This window comes from Nicotiana tabacum, chromosome 3 (assembly GCF_000715075.1).
Source record: "Nicotiana tabacum cultivar K326 chromosome 3, ASM71507v2, whole genome shotgun sequence".
NCBI lineage: Eukaryota > Viridiplantae > Streptophyta > Magnoliopsida > Solanales > Solanaceae > Nicotiana > Nicotiana tabacum.
In genome coordinates, this window is record NC_134082.1 from 71,151,622 (window position 1) to 71,170,296 (window position 18,675).

Here is an 18,675-nt window from a genome sequence, read left to right on the forward strand (position 1 = left end):
AATCTATGTGCACTCATAGCATTCCTCTCACAAAATCTAAGACTATCAAAGAAGCTCTAAATGATCCATAATGGATCATAGCCATGCAAGAGGAGCTAAATCGGGTTGAGAGAAGCAAGGTCTAGCACCTGGTATAGAAAACCAAGAATAGAACTATCATAGGTACCGGATGGGTGTTCAAAAACAAGTTGTATGAATAAGGAAATATCACAAGGAACAAGGCCAGACTGGTGGTTCAGGAATACAATCAAGAGGAGGGCATTGACTATGATGAGACATTTACACTTGTAGCTAGAATGGATACTATAAGAATACTGATAGCCTTTGCTGCCCACATTGAGTTCACCTTATATCAAATAGATGTAAAGAATGCCTTTTTGAATGGTTATCTAAAGGAGGTAGTGTTTGTCAAACAACCTCCTAGATTTAAAAGTGAAGAATTTCCTGACTATCTGTTCAAATGGGATAAAGCTCTTTATGGGAAGAAACAGGATCTAAGAGCTTCGTATTAAAGGCTCTCAAAATTACTCTTAACCAATAATTTTGTAAGAGGAAAGGTGGACAACACTCTATTTCTAAGGAGTAGAGGGAAGAATATTTTGATTGTGCAAGTGTATGTGGATGATAGTATCTTTGGGGCTACCAATGAAATAAAGTGCAAGGAATTTGCTGAAATGATGGGAAATGAGTTTGAAATAAGCATGATGGGTGAATTGAACTTCTTTATGGGGCTGCAAATCAAGCAAACACCTACTAGAACCATGATATATCAGCAAAAATATATCAAAGAACTACTGAAAAAGTTCAACATGGACTTTCCTAAGTCCATTAAAACACTCATATCAACTGCAACAAAGCTGGGGCCTTGATGAATAAGGGAAAAGTGTGTAACAGAAACTATATAGAGGAATGATTGGGTCACTGTTGTACCTCACAGAAAGAAGGACTAATATAGTGTTCAGTGTGGAATTATTTGCAAGATTTCAGGCAAATTCCAAGGAATCTCACTTGAAAGCTGTCAAAACGATACTAAGATATCTCAAGGGGAACCCTGATCTATGTTTATGGTATCCCAGAGGGTATAGCTTTGATTTAATTGGTTATGCTAATGTTGACTATGCAGTTTTTTACGTTGATAGGAAAAGCACTTCAGGAACAGCTCATTTTCCAGGCTATTGTCATGTCCCCTTTTTTTCCCTTTTTGCGGGGAAGTCTGGGTTTTGACATTCATAGGGGAACAACTCGTTTCCTTTTGGGAATTTGGGTATTTGAAGAGTCGTCACCTAACGTATTATGGTGTGTTAGGGCACCTATAGTAATTAACTCTTATGACTAGTTTGCATTACCAGAGATTAGGGTAAGGGCTCGAAATAACCTTGAGGGAAAGGTGTTAGGCACCCCTTGCGGTCCATAATGGTGGGCGGCCGAACTTAAAATATATGAATTAGTCAATTATCAAACAAGCAAGTATTTGCAGATAAAGTAGCTTTCCCCGTGCATATATGATCAAGGAAGTTCAGATAATGAAGGTAAAGAGATTTGGACCGCTTATGTATATGTAAAGGAGGTTTAGGGAATTTAAACACATATGGGAATTGGGAAAGAGGAGTCCTAGGTTGGTTAGCCTACAGGATCATACCCATGCAGTGCCCGATAATCACTCCTCAATCAGGGGCTACACGTGACATTAGCGCGCAGGTCATCATATCCTTACTACCCAATTTCCTCCCCTTGGTCATGGCCTAAAGTGTTCTAGCTACCTTAAGATATACCCTATGCGTGCACTACCCGTCCCTTCTTTGTGGCCCGGAGGTATTTAGAACCTCTAATTTAGGTAGTTCTAGACTATCCTAAGTTACTTAAAGGAGAAAAATCTAGGCGACAACCAAAACAATTAGGGCTGGACCAAAGATAGAAAAATTAAAGGCTCAAGTTTTACCTCCACAAATAGAGCAAGCAAGTGCACGTCTTAAACACAGTTTCAGATATTTAAGAGAAGCCCTAGAACAAGATATCTAGGTGAGTAGAGAATATGCAGTATTGAGTTAAGACTAAAGTGTCAAAGACCTATTCAGTTTGCCTACTGAATTTTTAGAACCTGTTGAATCTGGGCAGTCATAATAAGCAAAGCAGTTTCACAGTTTTTATTAGACATTGATTACCTATAGGCTTTCCTAGGCGTAATACCTTATACACATGCTATATAAATGCAATTAGAATTCTGTGAGCCATTTTTAAAACAATTTGAGTTTATTAAGTCCTATAGACATGCTGGTCTAGGTGCTGAATAACTGATTTTAGATTTATAGATGCCAGCAACTAAATGCAGAAACTGGTCTTAGAATCCTATAAGCATGGCATCTAAATGCAGTGATTAAAACAAGCTGATGATTGATTTGAACATTATTAATACGTAGAATCTGATCTTTTTCAGGCAAGACTGGTTAATATTAAAACCCCTATAGGCAAGGTATCTAAGCGAACATCGCAACAAACTTACAGACATTTTATTAGAATGCAGGATCAATTTTTTTTTGAATCATATTGGCATGATGTCTAAGTGAACAAACGTTGTAACAGCTTATAGGTATGGTATCTAGATAGACAAGATATTGTAACAACCTATAGGCATGGTATCTAGATAGACAAGATATTGTAATAACCTATAGGCATGGTATCTAGATAGACAAGATATTATAACAACCTATAGGCATGGTTTCTAGGAATGTAAGCATTGTTTTAAAATCCTATAGGCAAGATATCTACCCATTCCCCAACAAATGTTATAATAATCCCTCCCAGTTTACTAATTTCTCCAATATCTGTTTACAAAGATTGTTATTACAACCCATAAATTAATTTACATAATGAATAAAAACTATACTATAGGGAGCCTAAAATAGGCCCAAAGTGAATCCTGAAAATACCAGGCCTTCAAATATTCCCAGATGCCATAGCCTCATGATGTTCAATAAGAGTATCCTGGTGTGTCAAAGTTCGCAAGGGCCTTAGGGACCCCGGGCAATGTTCACACCAAGATCCTTTTGAATAGAAGAGTAGTTATGTGCAGTGTGGAAGGGCCAACCCCAGTGTGCTAGAGTTTGGAGGAATCTCATGGATCCCTACGCAGTACACACACTGGAGGGGCAGAACTTAAGTAATCTAGGAGTAGAAGTGAGAGTACTCGACATAGTTGAAATGACTTTTGGGAAAAACAGTGTAGAGATAAGATCTTTAGAAGTGAAAATACTTTCACGAGTAGCAGTAGTTTAGGAAAACATGTTAGGAATAAAAAAAAGATGTTAAAACCTTTTGAGGGAAAGGAAGGTTCAACAAACAATAGCCTAGTCACAAAAACATCCTATTGCCCAACTTCAGTTTGTTAATTAGTTTGGGTAAACAAATAATTGCACAAAAGGGAGCATGAATTGGGAACACAAGATGTTTAAAGCAGGAGCATATAAGATGAAGGGGAAGGCAGTCATTTCAATTAATAGGGACACAGAGCAGGCAGGAATTAATAAGACATACTGATCACTCATATCTTACAATCATACTTAGTGATAGGGTAAGCATGCTACTTAAGACAAGAGACAAGAAGGCCTAGGATTTACACACTGCAATAAACATATTGGTTAAGCATAAGGATACATAGGTCTGGATAAAGAAGTAGTCATATTAAGTAATATAGAAAGAGCCATAGAAATTCAGTCACACAAAGTAGTCATACTAGTTGGGGTTACAGGACAGGGGAGACACAAGTAAGCAGGTTGTTCTAAGGCCATTTTGGATACTCAAGAAGAATAGATATGCTGATTAAAATAAGATAAGGCGAAACTTGAGCATACTGGTCAAAGCAACAAACATGAAACGACATGGAATTATATACATAAGCAATTAAACTAGTGCAAGAATAGACATAGATTTAACAACTATGGAACAAAAAAGAGCACATAGATTTGAATTTCGGAGTGACATTGAGGTAGGAACATACCAGTTAAGGAAGCAAATGCAGAAAATAGAGCAGGCATGACGCAACAGTCTAGCCTTGGTTTTCAGCCGGCTAGATAAGCAATGCGCACAAGTAGCAGAAAGAGAGATAATAGGAAGTTTGTGTGTGTGTGTGTATGTGTTTGAAATACTGTTCGTGTGTTTGAGAGGTAGAATAAGAGTGTATATATAGTACTTAGGGAGTAGAACAAATAAGGTAAAGAGAATCAAAATTCAATCAATTAAGGGCAATCACATAATCACAGAACCAATTTCCATGAGGGAGTCCGGGATAGACCCCCTTAATTAGGGGGTAATCAGTTAATGGTCACAACATGAGGTTTAATTAAAGCAAAGAATCCATAATCATGTCATATAAAGAGTCAATAAAAATCCCTAAACTTCTGTTCAAATAAAATAGGGAAGCATGTGACAAATAAGAAAACAAATAAAATTTCATCACACACACTGATTTTAATAGAACAGTTAATAGGAATCAACCAGTAAAATCTTCAAAGAATATTGATTTTATAGGAAAGACTTATTCAGATTCCCTAAATAGAAATCAATTAAGTAACCTTATAGAAATACCAGATTTAACAAGAGAAACTGGTTCGAAGCCCTAATAGAGATTTAGGGCAAAATCCCAAAGAATACTGGATTTAATAAGGAGAACATTTGAATCCCAAAAATAGAACCAGTTAGTACCACTGATTGCAAGAAATAAACATAATAAACGAAAGAATAAGAAATTAGTATAACCACTAGAAACGTCTAGGGTTCGAGCATTTGTGCAAAATATAGTCAAATGCATAAAGAGATGAGCAGATTAAACATTGAAAGTAGAAAAAATTCTTTGAAGAATGTCTTGGAAGAACCCTAGTTTTAGAAGAGAGTGACTAAGATCGAGATAGTTAGTAAACATAGGGGATTTTTAAAGGAAAACACTTAATAATACTCGAATCACCTCGGATCTATAAAGATTTGTGAAGAATCGAATAGTAGTGAACTAGGGTTTTCAGAAAATAGTACAGATGAAGAGAATCGGTTAAAAACTGATGGATTCAAAAAAACAAGAGAAAATCCTTACTTACAAACGAAAGCGGCCAGAGACAAGTCGGTAAATGAGTTTTAACTGGAACAGGTTGTCTTTCTTTGAGAATCTTCTCAAGGACTCATGAAGTCGAAGAGCCATAGAGTATACGAGACCAGAAGTGGTCGGAGAAGGCACAGAAACACCATAGGAGGGAGGTTCTCGCCGATGATGGTGATTAGGGTTAGGGTTTAGGTGGAGACTATCTGAGAGAGGAGGGAACAGATGACAGCGGGGAGGGGTGGGAAATGATTAGGGTTTGAAGGGGGTATATGGGTTTAATTAAGGTAAGGGGGATCTGGACCGTTAATCAAAATGATCAACGGCCAAGATAAGTCAAGGCATTGGGTCGGGTAGGCTCGTTAGGGTTAGATGGGATTTGGGCTTGGGTTTTGGGCTGGTTAAGTTTGAAATTGGATCTTTTCTATGGCTATATTTTAAATACTCAATTAATTTAGTAAAATAATTTATAAATGATAAAAATGTGATTTGTTTGGGAAAATATTTTAAAATACTTACTTAATGTTATAAAAATATGAAAAGCCATTTTCTATATGAGTAATATAATTTTGCGTATATATAGGCTATTGTTGAAAAAATACATAATTCTAGCCTAAAAATGCAAATGTGATTGTAAAAATACAATTAAAATATTTAAGGGTTTATATGGGCATAAAATGATGAATTTAAATAATCAATCTTCATAAAAAATAATATGAGAAATAGTTATTGAATATTTGTATAATTAAAATACAGAAATAAATTGGCTTTTAAGTGCTTTAAAAATTAGAGAAAAATTATAAAAATATTTGTGCATGTTTGTAAGTGTGTATGCAATATTTTAAAAGTATGTATGCATATTTAAATATATGAAAAAAAAATTGGGTATCAACAGCTCTTGCCTGGTGTCTTGTGGAACCAAGAAGCAAAACTCAATAGCCTTATCTACAGTTGAGGCTGAATATGTGGCAGCAACATCCATGACAACAACTAAAGGACTATGGTATATTTGTATTGTGTTCCAATTTTCTGTGATAATACCAGTGTCATAAACATTGGTAAAAATCCTTTTTAATATAAGAGAACCAATCACATTGACATTAGACATCACTTTCTCGAAGACAATGTTGAAAAAGGAAATATCTCAATTAACTTATGTAAAACTAAAGATCAAATTGCTGATATATTTACTAAAGTTCTGAGTAGGTATCACTTTGAAAGGAATAAACTAGAACTAGGTCTAATCAACTCTTCCCACTAAGTTGAATCTAGTGATTGGCTAGAAAAGGCATAATTAGATGTAGATAATTAAATACAATGTGTTTGATTCAGCTTTGTGCTTGTATGAAGCTCACACACTTGCTTGGAAAATCTGGCTGATAACTGTGGTGTATGATACTAATATGAAGTGCTGAAGCTTTATTGCAGAAACAAATAAGGAGTTGGTTCTTTGACTCAGGTACATGCCATACTGTCTTAAGTCACTAGGACTTTATATCCTAAAATTTTTGCTATACTCAGACTTCTAATTCTATTGGCATCACTTCCAGTTGTCTTCTAGTCAAAGAGTAAGAGGGAATCCTAGTGCAATTAGAGTTCAATTACTCCTGAAATCCTAACAGTCAAAGTAATTGTTATGAGAGTCCCATTAGAACTCAAATTCGGTCATCTTCTCTCTTCCAATCAAATCAGAAGTAACTTCTTTAAAAGGCTCTTATGATCAGCTTCTCAGACCTCACTGTTTCTCTCAAACCCTAAGCAAGAATCAAGAGCAATTATCAAGAACTAATTCGCCCTTTCTCTTCTTCGAGTCTCCCATCTGATCACCATGCCTAAAGCCTATCAAACACCCTCTATAGCCAAATCATCAACCAAGATTGAAGCAAAACCCAAAATCATGAAGCCCGAATCGAAGAAAAATGCCAAGCCATAACCCACACCTATTCATTCTCCCTCGATATCCTCCATTATACCTACATCATCATCCCTTGTTCTTGTTGTTCTATCATCCCCACCTCCATTGTATACCCTCCTCCAAAACCAACCACTCATACACTTGAGCTTATTGCGAAAAATACCACTAAGTCAACAAATGTAAAGGACACTCCAAGAAAATTTGTCAAGAAAGTGCTAGATGCTGCTATGCATGGTGAAACTGTAGCCAAGGAATCTGTGGTTCAGGGGGAATCAGTGTCAGTCACTACTGATCAGGTACAATATCCTACTTCTAAATTAGATATTTTGGTGTCTTCTATTGATGCTGCACTACTAGATACTCAACTACCCATGAGTGAGAAGCCACAAGTGGAGCAATTCACTATTGAAAATGGTGTAGGTGATAGGGGAATGAGGTAGATACTACTGCTATTGAGACTATGGTTGAGGGGAAAGGAAGTAAATAACTTGTGCAAAAGGAGGCTTCTGGTGACCTTTATTATAGTTGGGATGAGGATGAGGAAGATGATGTGGGTAAAAAAGAAGAAGAAGTTGTGAATACTCATGAGGACATGATGCTCAAAACATAGCCAAAGAAGAAGAAAAGAGTGAAAATGAGGGAACATTTAGAGATGAGAAGGAAAGTGATAAATATGATAAGACAGGTGAATAGGTTAATAACTTAGCAGAAGGAGGTAATCATTGTGAAGAAGAGGAAGACTCTGAAAGTGAGGGCGAGGATCAAGAAAAGGTAAGTGACAGTGAAGGAGGTGATGAAGAGAGTGAGGAAGAAGATGGGAATATGAGTGAGGAATCTGAAGGTTTCATGACCATTAGGAACATTGTCTTAGCCCCTTCAGAAGAAACTAGTGAAGAGACAAGGGCTCAAGAACCTGGGTCTCTGGTAACTCCTTTCACTGAAGATGAAGAAGTAAGCAATGATGAAGATGATGTGCCACTATCTGAGGTAGGGAAGAAACCCAAGAAGACCCCTGTGTAAGATACAAAGTCAGCTGTCTCAATACGGAACTAAGTAGCTCCTCCTTCCATAACTCCTCTTGCAAGGAGTAAAAGAAAGGTTGTTGATGCATAAATCATTAAGGAGTCTAGAAGTACAAAGAATCCAAAGAAGAAGGTCTCAATTGTGGAACCTATTGTTGGGGTGGATGGAGAATATGAGTTTGACTCTACCTTGCAAGATATGTTTTCTGCAGCAAAGAGAAAGGGTGCCAAAGTTACAAAACCTGCTACCCATTCAGCAAGGGCCAGTCGGGGTAAGACAAGAAAGAATGTGCCAACTGCAGAGGATCGACTCACAGAGTTCAGGAACAGAAAAGTGCTAAATGAAAAGATTTTTGCGAACACTGATGAGAAGGGGATGGCTCAACTGGTTGAAAACTTGAGCTATAGGGGTTAAATCACATATTTATCGAAGCTTTTCCTCCCAGTATGTGTTCCTACTATGGTGGAGTTCTATGCAAATTTCAACATTAATAGGAAGGTAGTCAAGAGTAAGGTATGGGGGCTTTGAAATGGAATTTGATACTGAGGAGTTGGGGATGCTTCTGAATATCTCTTCCTTGGGATTTGATTACTTGAAGAAAATGTTGCCAGCCATAGACAATGATGCTGATACTAGCATTGTGGTCACAAGAAAGTTCTCCCAAAAGTTTGAAATAAATACTCCCAGAAAGTGTACAAGACTGATATGACTCCCTTCCACAAATTATTATTTCATTTTGTCAATTCTTGCATTCTGCAGAGATCTGAGAGAAGTCATGAAGCTACTCCGCTGGACATGGCTATGATGGAGATGCTTGACACTGATAGACCTATCAATCTTCTTAGCCTGATGATTCAGCACATGGCAAGAGCTGCAGACACCTCCAAACCCAAGCATGCTATGCCTTATGGTTTCATGTTGACTAAGTCATTTGACAAGCTCAACATTGCCTTATGAGAACTTAAGTTTGGAAACCACAATGATGTTTTAGATGATATTACCCTAAAGCAGTGTGGGTATGAAGAGATCAAGGCTAGATGACCCACAAGATCTAGTAGGGTTGCAGAGCTCACCAAGAGGTTGGAGTTGGCTATTGAAGAGAATGCCAAGCTTCGTGAAGACAGTAATGAGCTTCGAAAGGAAACAAAGCAGCTCAGGGAAGAGCTCAGAAAAGATAGGGAGGCTCATGCCCAAAAGATTGCCATCCTTGTAAAAGCCTTGACCCCCTCTGCTTCTCACCCATCAACGTGTTCTTTCCCAGTGTCCTTAGTTCTTCTTGCTCTTCTACTGATGCCTTGTCTTTTTTCTTTCTTTTATCTTAGTATGAGTAGTTTGCAATATGCATTGTTTATTTTGTTCTAATGATGAAGTCTAGACCTTAGTCTTCTTTTGGGACTACCTAATGTTTCATATTGCTCTATTTTACTGTTTTGTACTATATTGGATCATCAATTTAGTTTATTTTCCTTGATATCTCTTCTGCTTATGTTGTATCCTGTTTGGCCTTGAATCTTATATTATCTGTGATTAATGTCTAACATTTTATTTGTAGTTTCGATGACACCAAAAGGATAAAGATAAGGTTGGAAGGTTGTGGGTTGTGAAGGTACATGTCTATCAATAGTACTTGTCATTTGTTGTGATTATCTCGTTCTTTGATGTAATTACTTGGTTCTGTTGTGTACAAGGTTAGTCATCATCAAAAAGGAGAAATTTGTTAAGTATTGAAGTTTTGATTATTAACAAAGTATGACTAAGTGTTAAAAGAAATAGGTCCTCAACGTAGCTGTTAAGTTGTTCTGAAGAACCAGCTCCTTAGGAGAAAAGATCAATTCCTCATGTTGATATTTGTATGTCTGTACAAGACAATAACTTTATCTCAAAGTAACCCAACTCCGAGCTTGGTTGAAGAAGGTTGCTATAAGTGATAAGAGTCGTTGCTCAAGAAGATACGGATAATTCAATCAGAGACAAAGTCCCAAAGCTTATAGAATCCTTGGAACAATAGGAGCTATCAAAGAAGAAGATGACTATGAATAGGACTTCTAGAAGATCTCAAGTTGAAGCGTTTCAAATATGATCGATTTTGGACTTCTGAACTATCATTTCACACATCAACAAAAGTGTCATAAGTTGTTTACTCTAGTCGAATACTTGCCTTGTATTCTACCTAAGTCACTCTAGTGAATTTGTTATGGGAAATTGAGTTGTAATCAAGTATCATAAACAATTAGTCAGTTGGAGTGAGTATTTTGCTTTACAAGTTAGAGTAACTTGTGAATCAAATAGGAGTCGTAGGAGTACTGGAGGGTATTTAATTACAGTCTTGTATTTGATACATTTTGGCTCGTTGTTCTAGTAGAGTTTGAGTTGAAAATCCTACGTAGTAAGTCGTGATTTTTGCACCTTTTGAACCAGGTGATTTTCGACGTAAAATTTATTGTTTTCATTTTATTGCTTATTTATTTTACGCTTAAGGAACATGGTAAAGAACCAAACTCTTTAGTAATCTATATAGGTTCTCAAACTAACTATATGAGACAATAAATTCTTCGCTTTTTAATAATGACAAACTTATTCCTCTTCAAATAAAACAAATTGAAAACTTGAATATGGCAAGGAAAAACAAATTAAATCTTGCTCTTGGCCTAAACTTCTTGACAAGGTAAATTTACTCCAGACTAAGAAAAGGATATGCGAATATGGCAGCAGCCACACAAGCATCTTACTCTTTAATTTTCTGACACAAGCTTCCTTCTCTTCTCCTTCTAGTCTCAAGAACATCTACGCCTTATTCCTACTGCATTTGCCTTCAGTCCTTGTAACTTATCGCTAATTCCAGTGACTTAGCTTGTTGAGTACCAGCAAATTAAATATGAACTAGGTCAGAGCATCAAATATTTAACTTTCCTTAGAAGAAGAAATTGATTTCTTAATATGTGTAGTACAAATAGAGATTATTTTAAATTTTTTAATTCGGTATATATAACATATCAAGTGCTAGCATATATAGTGAAAATAGAATAAAAATCCATACAGAGCAGCCAGTACTCCATGTTTAGTATGTTTCACAATTAGGCCTTTACTTCTAAAAACTAGGACCTCTGTTTAAATTTGATCCCGTTAAGAAAAGTTTTGAGAAAATAAGTTCTGGCTAGAATTTTAAGCACGCTCGTCAGAATTTTGGAAAGCGATTTTTGCAATCGCCAAATTTTGAAGCACTAGAAATTCAGCCACAATGCTGAAAAATTCTAGTGATCGGGCATGATTTGTGACATAATCATGACAATCACCAAATTTTTTAAGTTGTGTTTGAAAATTCAGGTAAGCTTAGAGATTTTATCACAAATCCTAACAATCAAAATTTCTAGCAAGCATGCCTTTAAATCTGACGCGCTATTTTCCCAATACTTCTGTTATCGAGATCAATAAATCAATATCTTATTTTTTTCATTATCCCCTAACTTTGCATTATAATCTAATTATTGTTGGGCTTTTGAAAACCCCAAATATAACGAACCGGCCAGGAAATGAGCACCGAAAAAGAAACAAGAAATTCACTAAAAGAAAGGTTCCTGACATCCGATATTGGACAAAGAAAAGGGTTCTCTTTCTTCATCTTTTTGGCTGTGAGCATTTGATTCTTCCTTTTGTGTGATCAACAAGTTTTTGGCTAACAAAATTGCATGCATGTATAGCCTACTTTTTGGAACGTATCCAGCCATTTTAATCTGTAAAGTCAAAACTAGAAGACTACGAGGCCTAAGGCCATGTTATAACTATATATGCCTTACATGAACAGAAAGGTGTTATTTATTTTGCTAGAGATAGATACACTCACTCACGCACATGATGTGTATGTCTGTGGTGCACGCACAAGTGCTTCTTTATCTTTTTAAATTATTATTTTTTAATGGGGCAGAGGAGGAGAAAATGGGAGAGGGGATTATAAGTTTGGGAATTAAACCCTTACCAACAAGTTAAAAGCCTAAGTAACCAAACAATTGACCTTTTTAGATTTCCTCGCATAGGCACCCTATTTGAGGAGAAGTACCCTTCCAAATTGAACAAATTAGAATTACTCTAAAGATAGAGAAAAAGATAAAGAAGAGATCAATACGAGACCGTCACACTTTTCTCGATCATTGTCACTAGAGAGTTTTTCTGTTGTATCTGCTTCTCACCTAATACTACCACCTAATATGTGTGCGTAGCATATACATTCAAGTTAAATGATATATATACAGGATGATGTATACAACAAAAGGACAAACGACTTTGGACTTTAAAAATTCCGCGCACAAAAAATTGCAAAACTCGCTGGGCCATCCGAAACTCTTTATTACTTAAGATTCGATTACCTAAGCCCTCTCTTTGCTTAATTAGCAAGTGATTCTCTTACCGATTGATGGCTTATATCATGGAGCATATATTCTTTAAGTACATTTCAACCGATGGACTTCGTTACACCATGTATATAGCAATATTCCATCCATTGTTTCATACATGCATCCAAAAAGAGAGAAGAATAATGTTACAACATGTCCTACAACCCAGTAGTAATTAATTAATAACATCACCCATATGCAATTCATTTTCATATCTTTCCTTAATAGTCATAAAAGGAGGCTCATAATGATAGTAATACCAAGTCTCCACCCAGTCATACCCTTATTTTCTATCCAAAATTTATTTATTTAACTTCTACGCACGGGCTGTGTACATTTTTTTTATACTATCAGCTAAGATGACGTACGACGACATGAAACTATCTATAATTAATTTCTATTTCAATAACCTAAAAAATTTAGTAGTGATTAGTAACTTGTTTTAATTGATTAAAATACTCTGAAGTATGTAAGAATTCTTGATGTTACCATATACTATAAGTTAAGACTTTACTTTAGCCTTTCTATCCATGATTGCTAGCCCATGCAAAATGCATCTCACTCTACTTTAAATAATAAGCCACATATATAGGCCACCAAAAGTTCACTTCATATACAAACTCATATTACTCATTCCCTTATTGTAGCCATCTCTTAATATCTATAAGCCTTGAGAAATAGAATTACCGATCAAATAGAGAAACCTTAGCTTCTATATACAATTGCATGCCAATGCATAAACGTAGTAAGAAGTTTCTTCTGATCATGATCATGTCTTGTCTGGTTCTCACGGTACTTATAATTTCTGCCAAAGCCACTGCTATTACCTCTGATCATGACAGTAATGTTGATGGTCCTCTGATGCCTGATCCAAGTATAAAGTGTGGAGAATGCCCGTGCGGGAAACCATGTAATCAACAATTAACTCCTCCCATTTCTTCTCCTCCACCACCACCTCCCAAGGCCAGTAATACATATTGTCCACCAGTTATTCAACAGAATCCACCGTCGCCAAGGTTCATCTATTTCACAGCACCACCAGCAATTCAACAGAGTAAGCCGTCGTCACCGCCGCCGCCGCCAAGGTTCATCTATTTCACAGCCCCACCAGGAAATTTGTACTCAACTGATCCATTTAATTTACGAATATACTCCGGTGCATTAACTAGAAATCCCCTTTGTCTTAATTCCCTGCTTCTTATGATTGGTTGTGGGATTCTAGAGTTGTTGGTCTTAGATTATGTAACTGGCTAGCTAGGAAAGTTGTAGCATTGATTTTAGTGTTTTTAACGTGTCCCTATCAGTAACGTTCAGGGTAGGCTTGATTTAAGTCCTTTATTTTTACTTTTTCTTCAGTGCTGGATCGGATTTATTATGTTCTGTAACAATTTTTCTCTTGTCAGATTATCCACAAGATTAACTTTTGTTTCTTCTCTCTATTGGCTACTTTGTTTGTGAGAGTTTAATTAACTTCTATATGTCAGACATATTTAAAAAATAGTATATATTATTAATAAAAAGTTTACTAAAAGATAATTACGGTTACTTAAAAATAAGATATATTATCTACTACAACAAATTAAAATACTCTTTCAGTATAAAGACTTTTTAATTTGTTAGTACAAGTTAAAAATCCTATTTACTGTTACTTATTTATGTGTTTAACTTTTATACAACTCATGAGTATAATTTTTTTAAACAATCAGGTCAATTAGAGTTTAGGTTCTCTAACCGTTCTGACCTTATAGCATATAATTTTTTTCACATGCAAAGATATCACCGCATAAGGCGAATGGAACAAGAAACTACTATATGTTATATGGCCATTCTGTTATCTATTGGTAAGAGGAAAGAATACAGGGCTAGACAAGAACAATAAATTTTTTTACTGTAAAAGCAGTACATTGCTGAAGTTTACATTAGTATTATTTTGATGAATCATAAAAAGAGATTTCAAAAAATGACAGATATCACTAGATCTATAACCTAAAAATTCATGAATTATTTTACTCTCTTAACTTTGGAAGAAAGGATCTACTTTTAACTAGTTGAAGAAGTGGTTTATTCGTAAATCTAATTAAGTTGTATACAAACGCTCCCGCTAGAGTTCCGATGACTGGCCCAATTATATACACCCAAAGACCTTTATAGACTTGCTTCACAATCGCTGGACCAATGCTCCTTGCTGGGTTCATCGATGCTCCTGAAATTGGCCTGCATCCACTTCATTTGAAAAGTAAGAATTACTATTCTCCATTTCCTTTAAAAATAAAATATAAGAGGGGGAGATTGACGGATTCAAAAACCTGGGTAATTTAAAAATAATTTTTGGTATGAATCTGAAAGCCAATTCCTTAATTTTCTTAAATTAAAATTAAAATATATGTAGATTTTTTTTTTTTTTAAAGTAGTAGAAAGAACAAATTTTTATAGTTAAATATTTAGAAAACTTTTTGTGCTATTCAAAGTAATAAGATGAGTAGTTAACTTTAAGCATACCCGGCAACAAAGACATTCAAGGTTATTGTCATTCCAACAGCCAATCCAGCCAGTTCTCCTATCTGTTTTTCACATGCAAAACAAATGAATTAACAAATGCCCTTGAGAATGGTGCTAAATTTCTAATGAAGTTATCTGCTCAATGTAAAATACAAGAAAGGAATTTTTACCTCATATAGAAAAGTTAACGCCCTTATTTATTTTAAATAAATATTATTTAAAAAAATTATATTCTATAGATACCTTTTAAGGTTTATAGCAAAATATTTAATTTTGGTTACCTCCTAGCTAGCCCTAAGCCACTAAATACGTTATTCAGTTACACTATTTTCTTTCTCTCTCTACTTTAATACATTCCATTCTCTTCCCCCATTCCCTAAAAACACGATTCTCAATGTCAAAATTTCTCTCACCCACACTATTTTCTTTTCATTCCGATCAATTCTTGCACCGAATTGATGCGGTAACCTTTGCTAATGAACTACCCAAATTAGCTGTTTTTAGTGATAATGTTAGTACAATTCATCTAGCAATTTCTTCCATTAAAGTAACTCTATGGCATTCGGATTAGAAAATATTCCAGGTTTGGCTTAATTTGTGTTTTGGAAGATAATTTGTGTTTGTATTTGATTTTGGAAGAACGGAAGAAGAAGAAGAAGAGATGTCGGCCCTAAGTTGTTGTGTATACGCTGTTATTGTTTCCCCTCCTCTCGGCTATGCCTTCTCGCGGGATAGCTCTCTTCCCGCGCCGGAGTTTTTACCTCTGGCGTACCTCCGACAAATTCGTCGGAAATTAGGGTTTGTTCTTGAACAATGACGACGGAGTTTGGGGCTGAGCAACTTGATTTTCTATTAATATATTTCAATGTATTTTCATGTATTTCCTTGTATTCATTGTCTTTTTTTTCATTGTATTTCAATGTATCCTGCTGTATTCTATGTATTTCATTGTATTCACTCTCTCGCTATATGTCATGAATATATTCATATGTTTTTTTAATTAATATAATTTATGTATTCAGATGTATTATATAATTTCTCTGAAGATTGCTATGTTTTTGGGGTATTTTTCGGTTGAGAATCTTTTTTATAACTGACAATACAAAATTTGTGTGTTATAATTGAGTTTGTTGAGTTATATTAGTAGTCTATTATGTTAATTGATTCACTTTCCATTTTAAAAACAGTGCAATCTCATATTTCACGCTGTGAATACAGTCGAATACAATAATCTGTACAACTGTAATCCCATGTTTCACTCCATGAATACAGTCGAATACACTCGAATACAACAAGTAATTAGCTGGACTTCCTTGATTCATGCCTATTTTTGCTACTGTATTCATGAATACAATAGCTTAAATACATCAAATACATCTTATAACCACAAAAAATGTATCTATAATCCGTAATATAGCAAATGATATCTATAGATGACTAATTACTACTAAAAGATAATGCTTTATGAAAATTTTCCCATAAGAAATAACATACCGCTCTATCATCTGTAGAAACTCCGCAAACAACGAACATTAGGAGGAAGGAAATGATGATTTCCATAGCCAAAGATTGGCTATTAGATCCTACTGGAACAGTACCAAAATAAGATGTGGAAGTGACGTCCAACAATAGTGCTAATGTGCCGCTTGCTAGAATTGAGCCCGTTACCTGAGCTATTATGTACAAAGGTGCCTGTGCATTGCATGTATATGATCATATTACTTACACATGTTTACTCGATCAAGACTATCAAATTGAAAAGTTCAAGAGGTTAATTTGAACCGAAAATAGTTCAGGTCTGCGTCGAATAAAAAAATATCAAGTTCAAGGAGATCTCGATATATTATGCGATAAAAATAAGGATTTCCTAAATTTTGTTTGACACAAACTTTCATTTAAACACTTGAACGTAGGTTATGTTCTACATATGCATGAGTACCTTAGGTTGTGAATCTTAATACTAACGTTGTAGATCAGATGTTTCCTCCCAAGATAATTGTGTGAATGGGAAAAAAAAGTACCATTTCCATGAGAAACGACGTTAAAAACTACGTACTACTGATACGTACCAGTTTCCATGAGAAACGACGGAAGATAGTGAAAGCGATCGTAACAGCAGGATTAAAATGACCTCCTGATACGTGTCCCAAAGAGTAAATCATAACCATCACAATTAAACCCCATGTCACGCATATTCCTGGAAAAGTAATACTCCCATCGTATAGCTTATTCACTGCTACTGATCCACATCCTGCAAATATAATAAAGTACGTGCCAATTGCCTCTGCAATCAACTAGAAAAAGGAACAGAACATATTAATAAGCTTACCTTTAATTTAATATACTCATAGTGCAATTTTTATTTATGTCACTTAAAAGATCATTTATTACAAGTAACTATCGTCAAAAACTAACCTTTTGAGCAACAGCAACAACGGAAGGTGATGAACAAAATCCTATGCTAGTGTTAGACTGGGACGCACATATATTATCTGCATGGACACCTTCTTCCAGTTTGGAGATTTCATCTTCTCGGCTACCTTCAGTGTTCGCTGCCATGCTTGTACAAGTATATATAAAGGTTTTTCTCGATCCCTAACAAACCTAATGACGAGTAATTCGTCTTAAATTTTTGTACAAGTATAAAAGGCACTTTTCGATTTCTCTATCTATCTATATATATAGAATTTGTTGGAAGGTTACAAAATGTTTGACCAATCTAATAGCTAGTCCAAGTTGTTCACTTTCATATTGAGAGTCAACCTTTGATGTCTTTAATAGTTGCGCGGAAAATATAATATACGTCTAAGGGAAACAAGATACACACTATATTTAATAGGATCTCCACAGTGTTTCAAACTTTGAATAATCATAGTTAATTATCTTCGAAATTTATACTTCACTCTTATGGTCTAGAATCTCATTCTTGGATAAAGATGAGAGAATACCGTTTATGACTTTTTTTATGTATAACGTTGGTGAAATATGAATTGAAACTTGGTCTTTGGCCAACTTCACGGATTTTATTTGGATTTACCTAGTCCCTGGTCAAAACAGAAATGAGATCAGCAGCCACATGCATGGGACAACTGTGAGTTTGAGGTACCTTATCTAGAGTTGAAAGCAGTCCCCTTAACGTGATCAATCACGAGCTAAATCACATAAAATTGTATTCCTTGGTGTTCCATTTTGTCGTCCAAGAGAAACGGAATCAAATTAACTTATATAAAAAAAATATAAACACAGTTTATTGATCAAACATGAAAAACATGCGCAATTTTCATAAGGTATTATGATATGTTAGTAATATTTTATTTACCATGTTACTATACATATCATGTACTCAAATGAAGTAAATTATCTATGCTATAGTGCTGTGTCACTGCACAAACTCTTTTAATAAATTTCTATTTCCTTTTTTTCTCCAAAATGAATTAAAGGTATCGCATGTCATGGATTGCAGAAGAAGGTGAACATACTTGGTTGGAAAGACAAGGGAGCAAAGCAAAGGAGGAACTGAACTTAAGCTAATAGCATGACAGATAGAAGATTTGATGGCCATGAACTTATTGTACGTAAGAGTTTTGGCAAGATTATCCCTCTTTGAACTTCTCAAATTTCATATATCCTTCCACCCATACAAGTCGCCCCAATATTTCCCGACCTCATTTGTTGACATATACATCCTAGGAAAACATATAAATTTAAAATTTAAATTTAATAAGTTCAAAATTAGTGAGATCTTATTACATGTATACATTTTCTTT

The 18,675-nt window shown here is 35.3% G+C and overlaps 1 protein-coding gene across 2 annotated transcripts; it reads right to left on the reverse strand.

Annotated features, from left to right (window-relative positions):
- Nucleotides 1-14,273: 14,273 nt before the first annotated feature.
- Nucleotides 14,274-17,766, reverse strand: LOC107806880 (putative aquaporin NIP-type). Of its 2 annotated transcripts, none has more exons than XM_016631148.2 (5): nucleotides 17,324-17,766; nucleotides 16,978-17,202; nucleotides 16,403-16,600; nucleotides 14,909-14,970; nucleotides 14,274-14,632 (listed from the first exon to the last, which is right to left on the reverse strand). In XM_016631148.2, the coding sequence occupies exons 1-5, from the start codon at nucleotides 17,465-17,467 to the stop codon at nucleotides 14,416-14,418; spliced, it is 846 nt and encodes a 281-aa protein (XP_016486634.1). In that variant the 5' UTR covers nucleotides 17,468-17,766; the 3' UTR covers nucleotides 14,274-14,415. The 2 variants fall into 2 exon arrangements, with proteins under 2 accessions (XP_016486634.1, XP_016486635.1); XM_016631149.2 differs by having other exon boundaries at nucleotides 14,277-14,623; nucleotides 17,324-17,765.
- Between the last annotated feature and the right edge of the window lie 909 nt (nucleotides 17,767-18,675).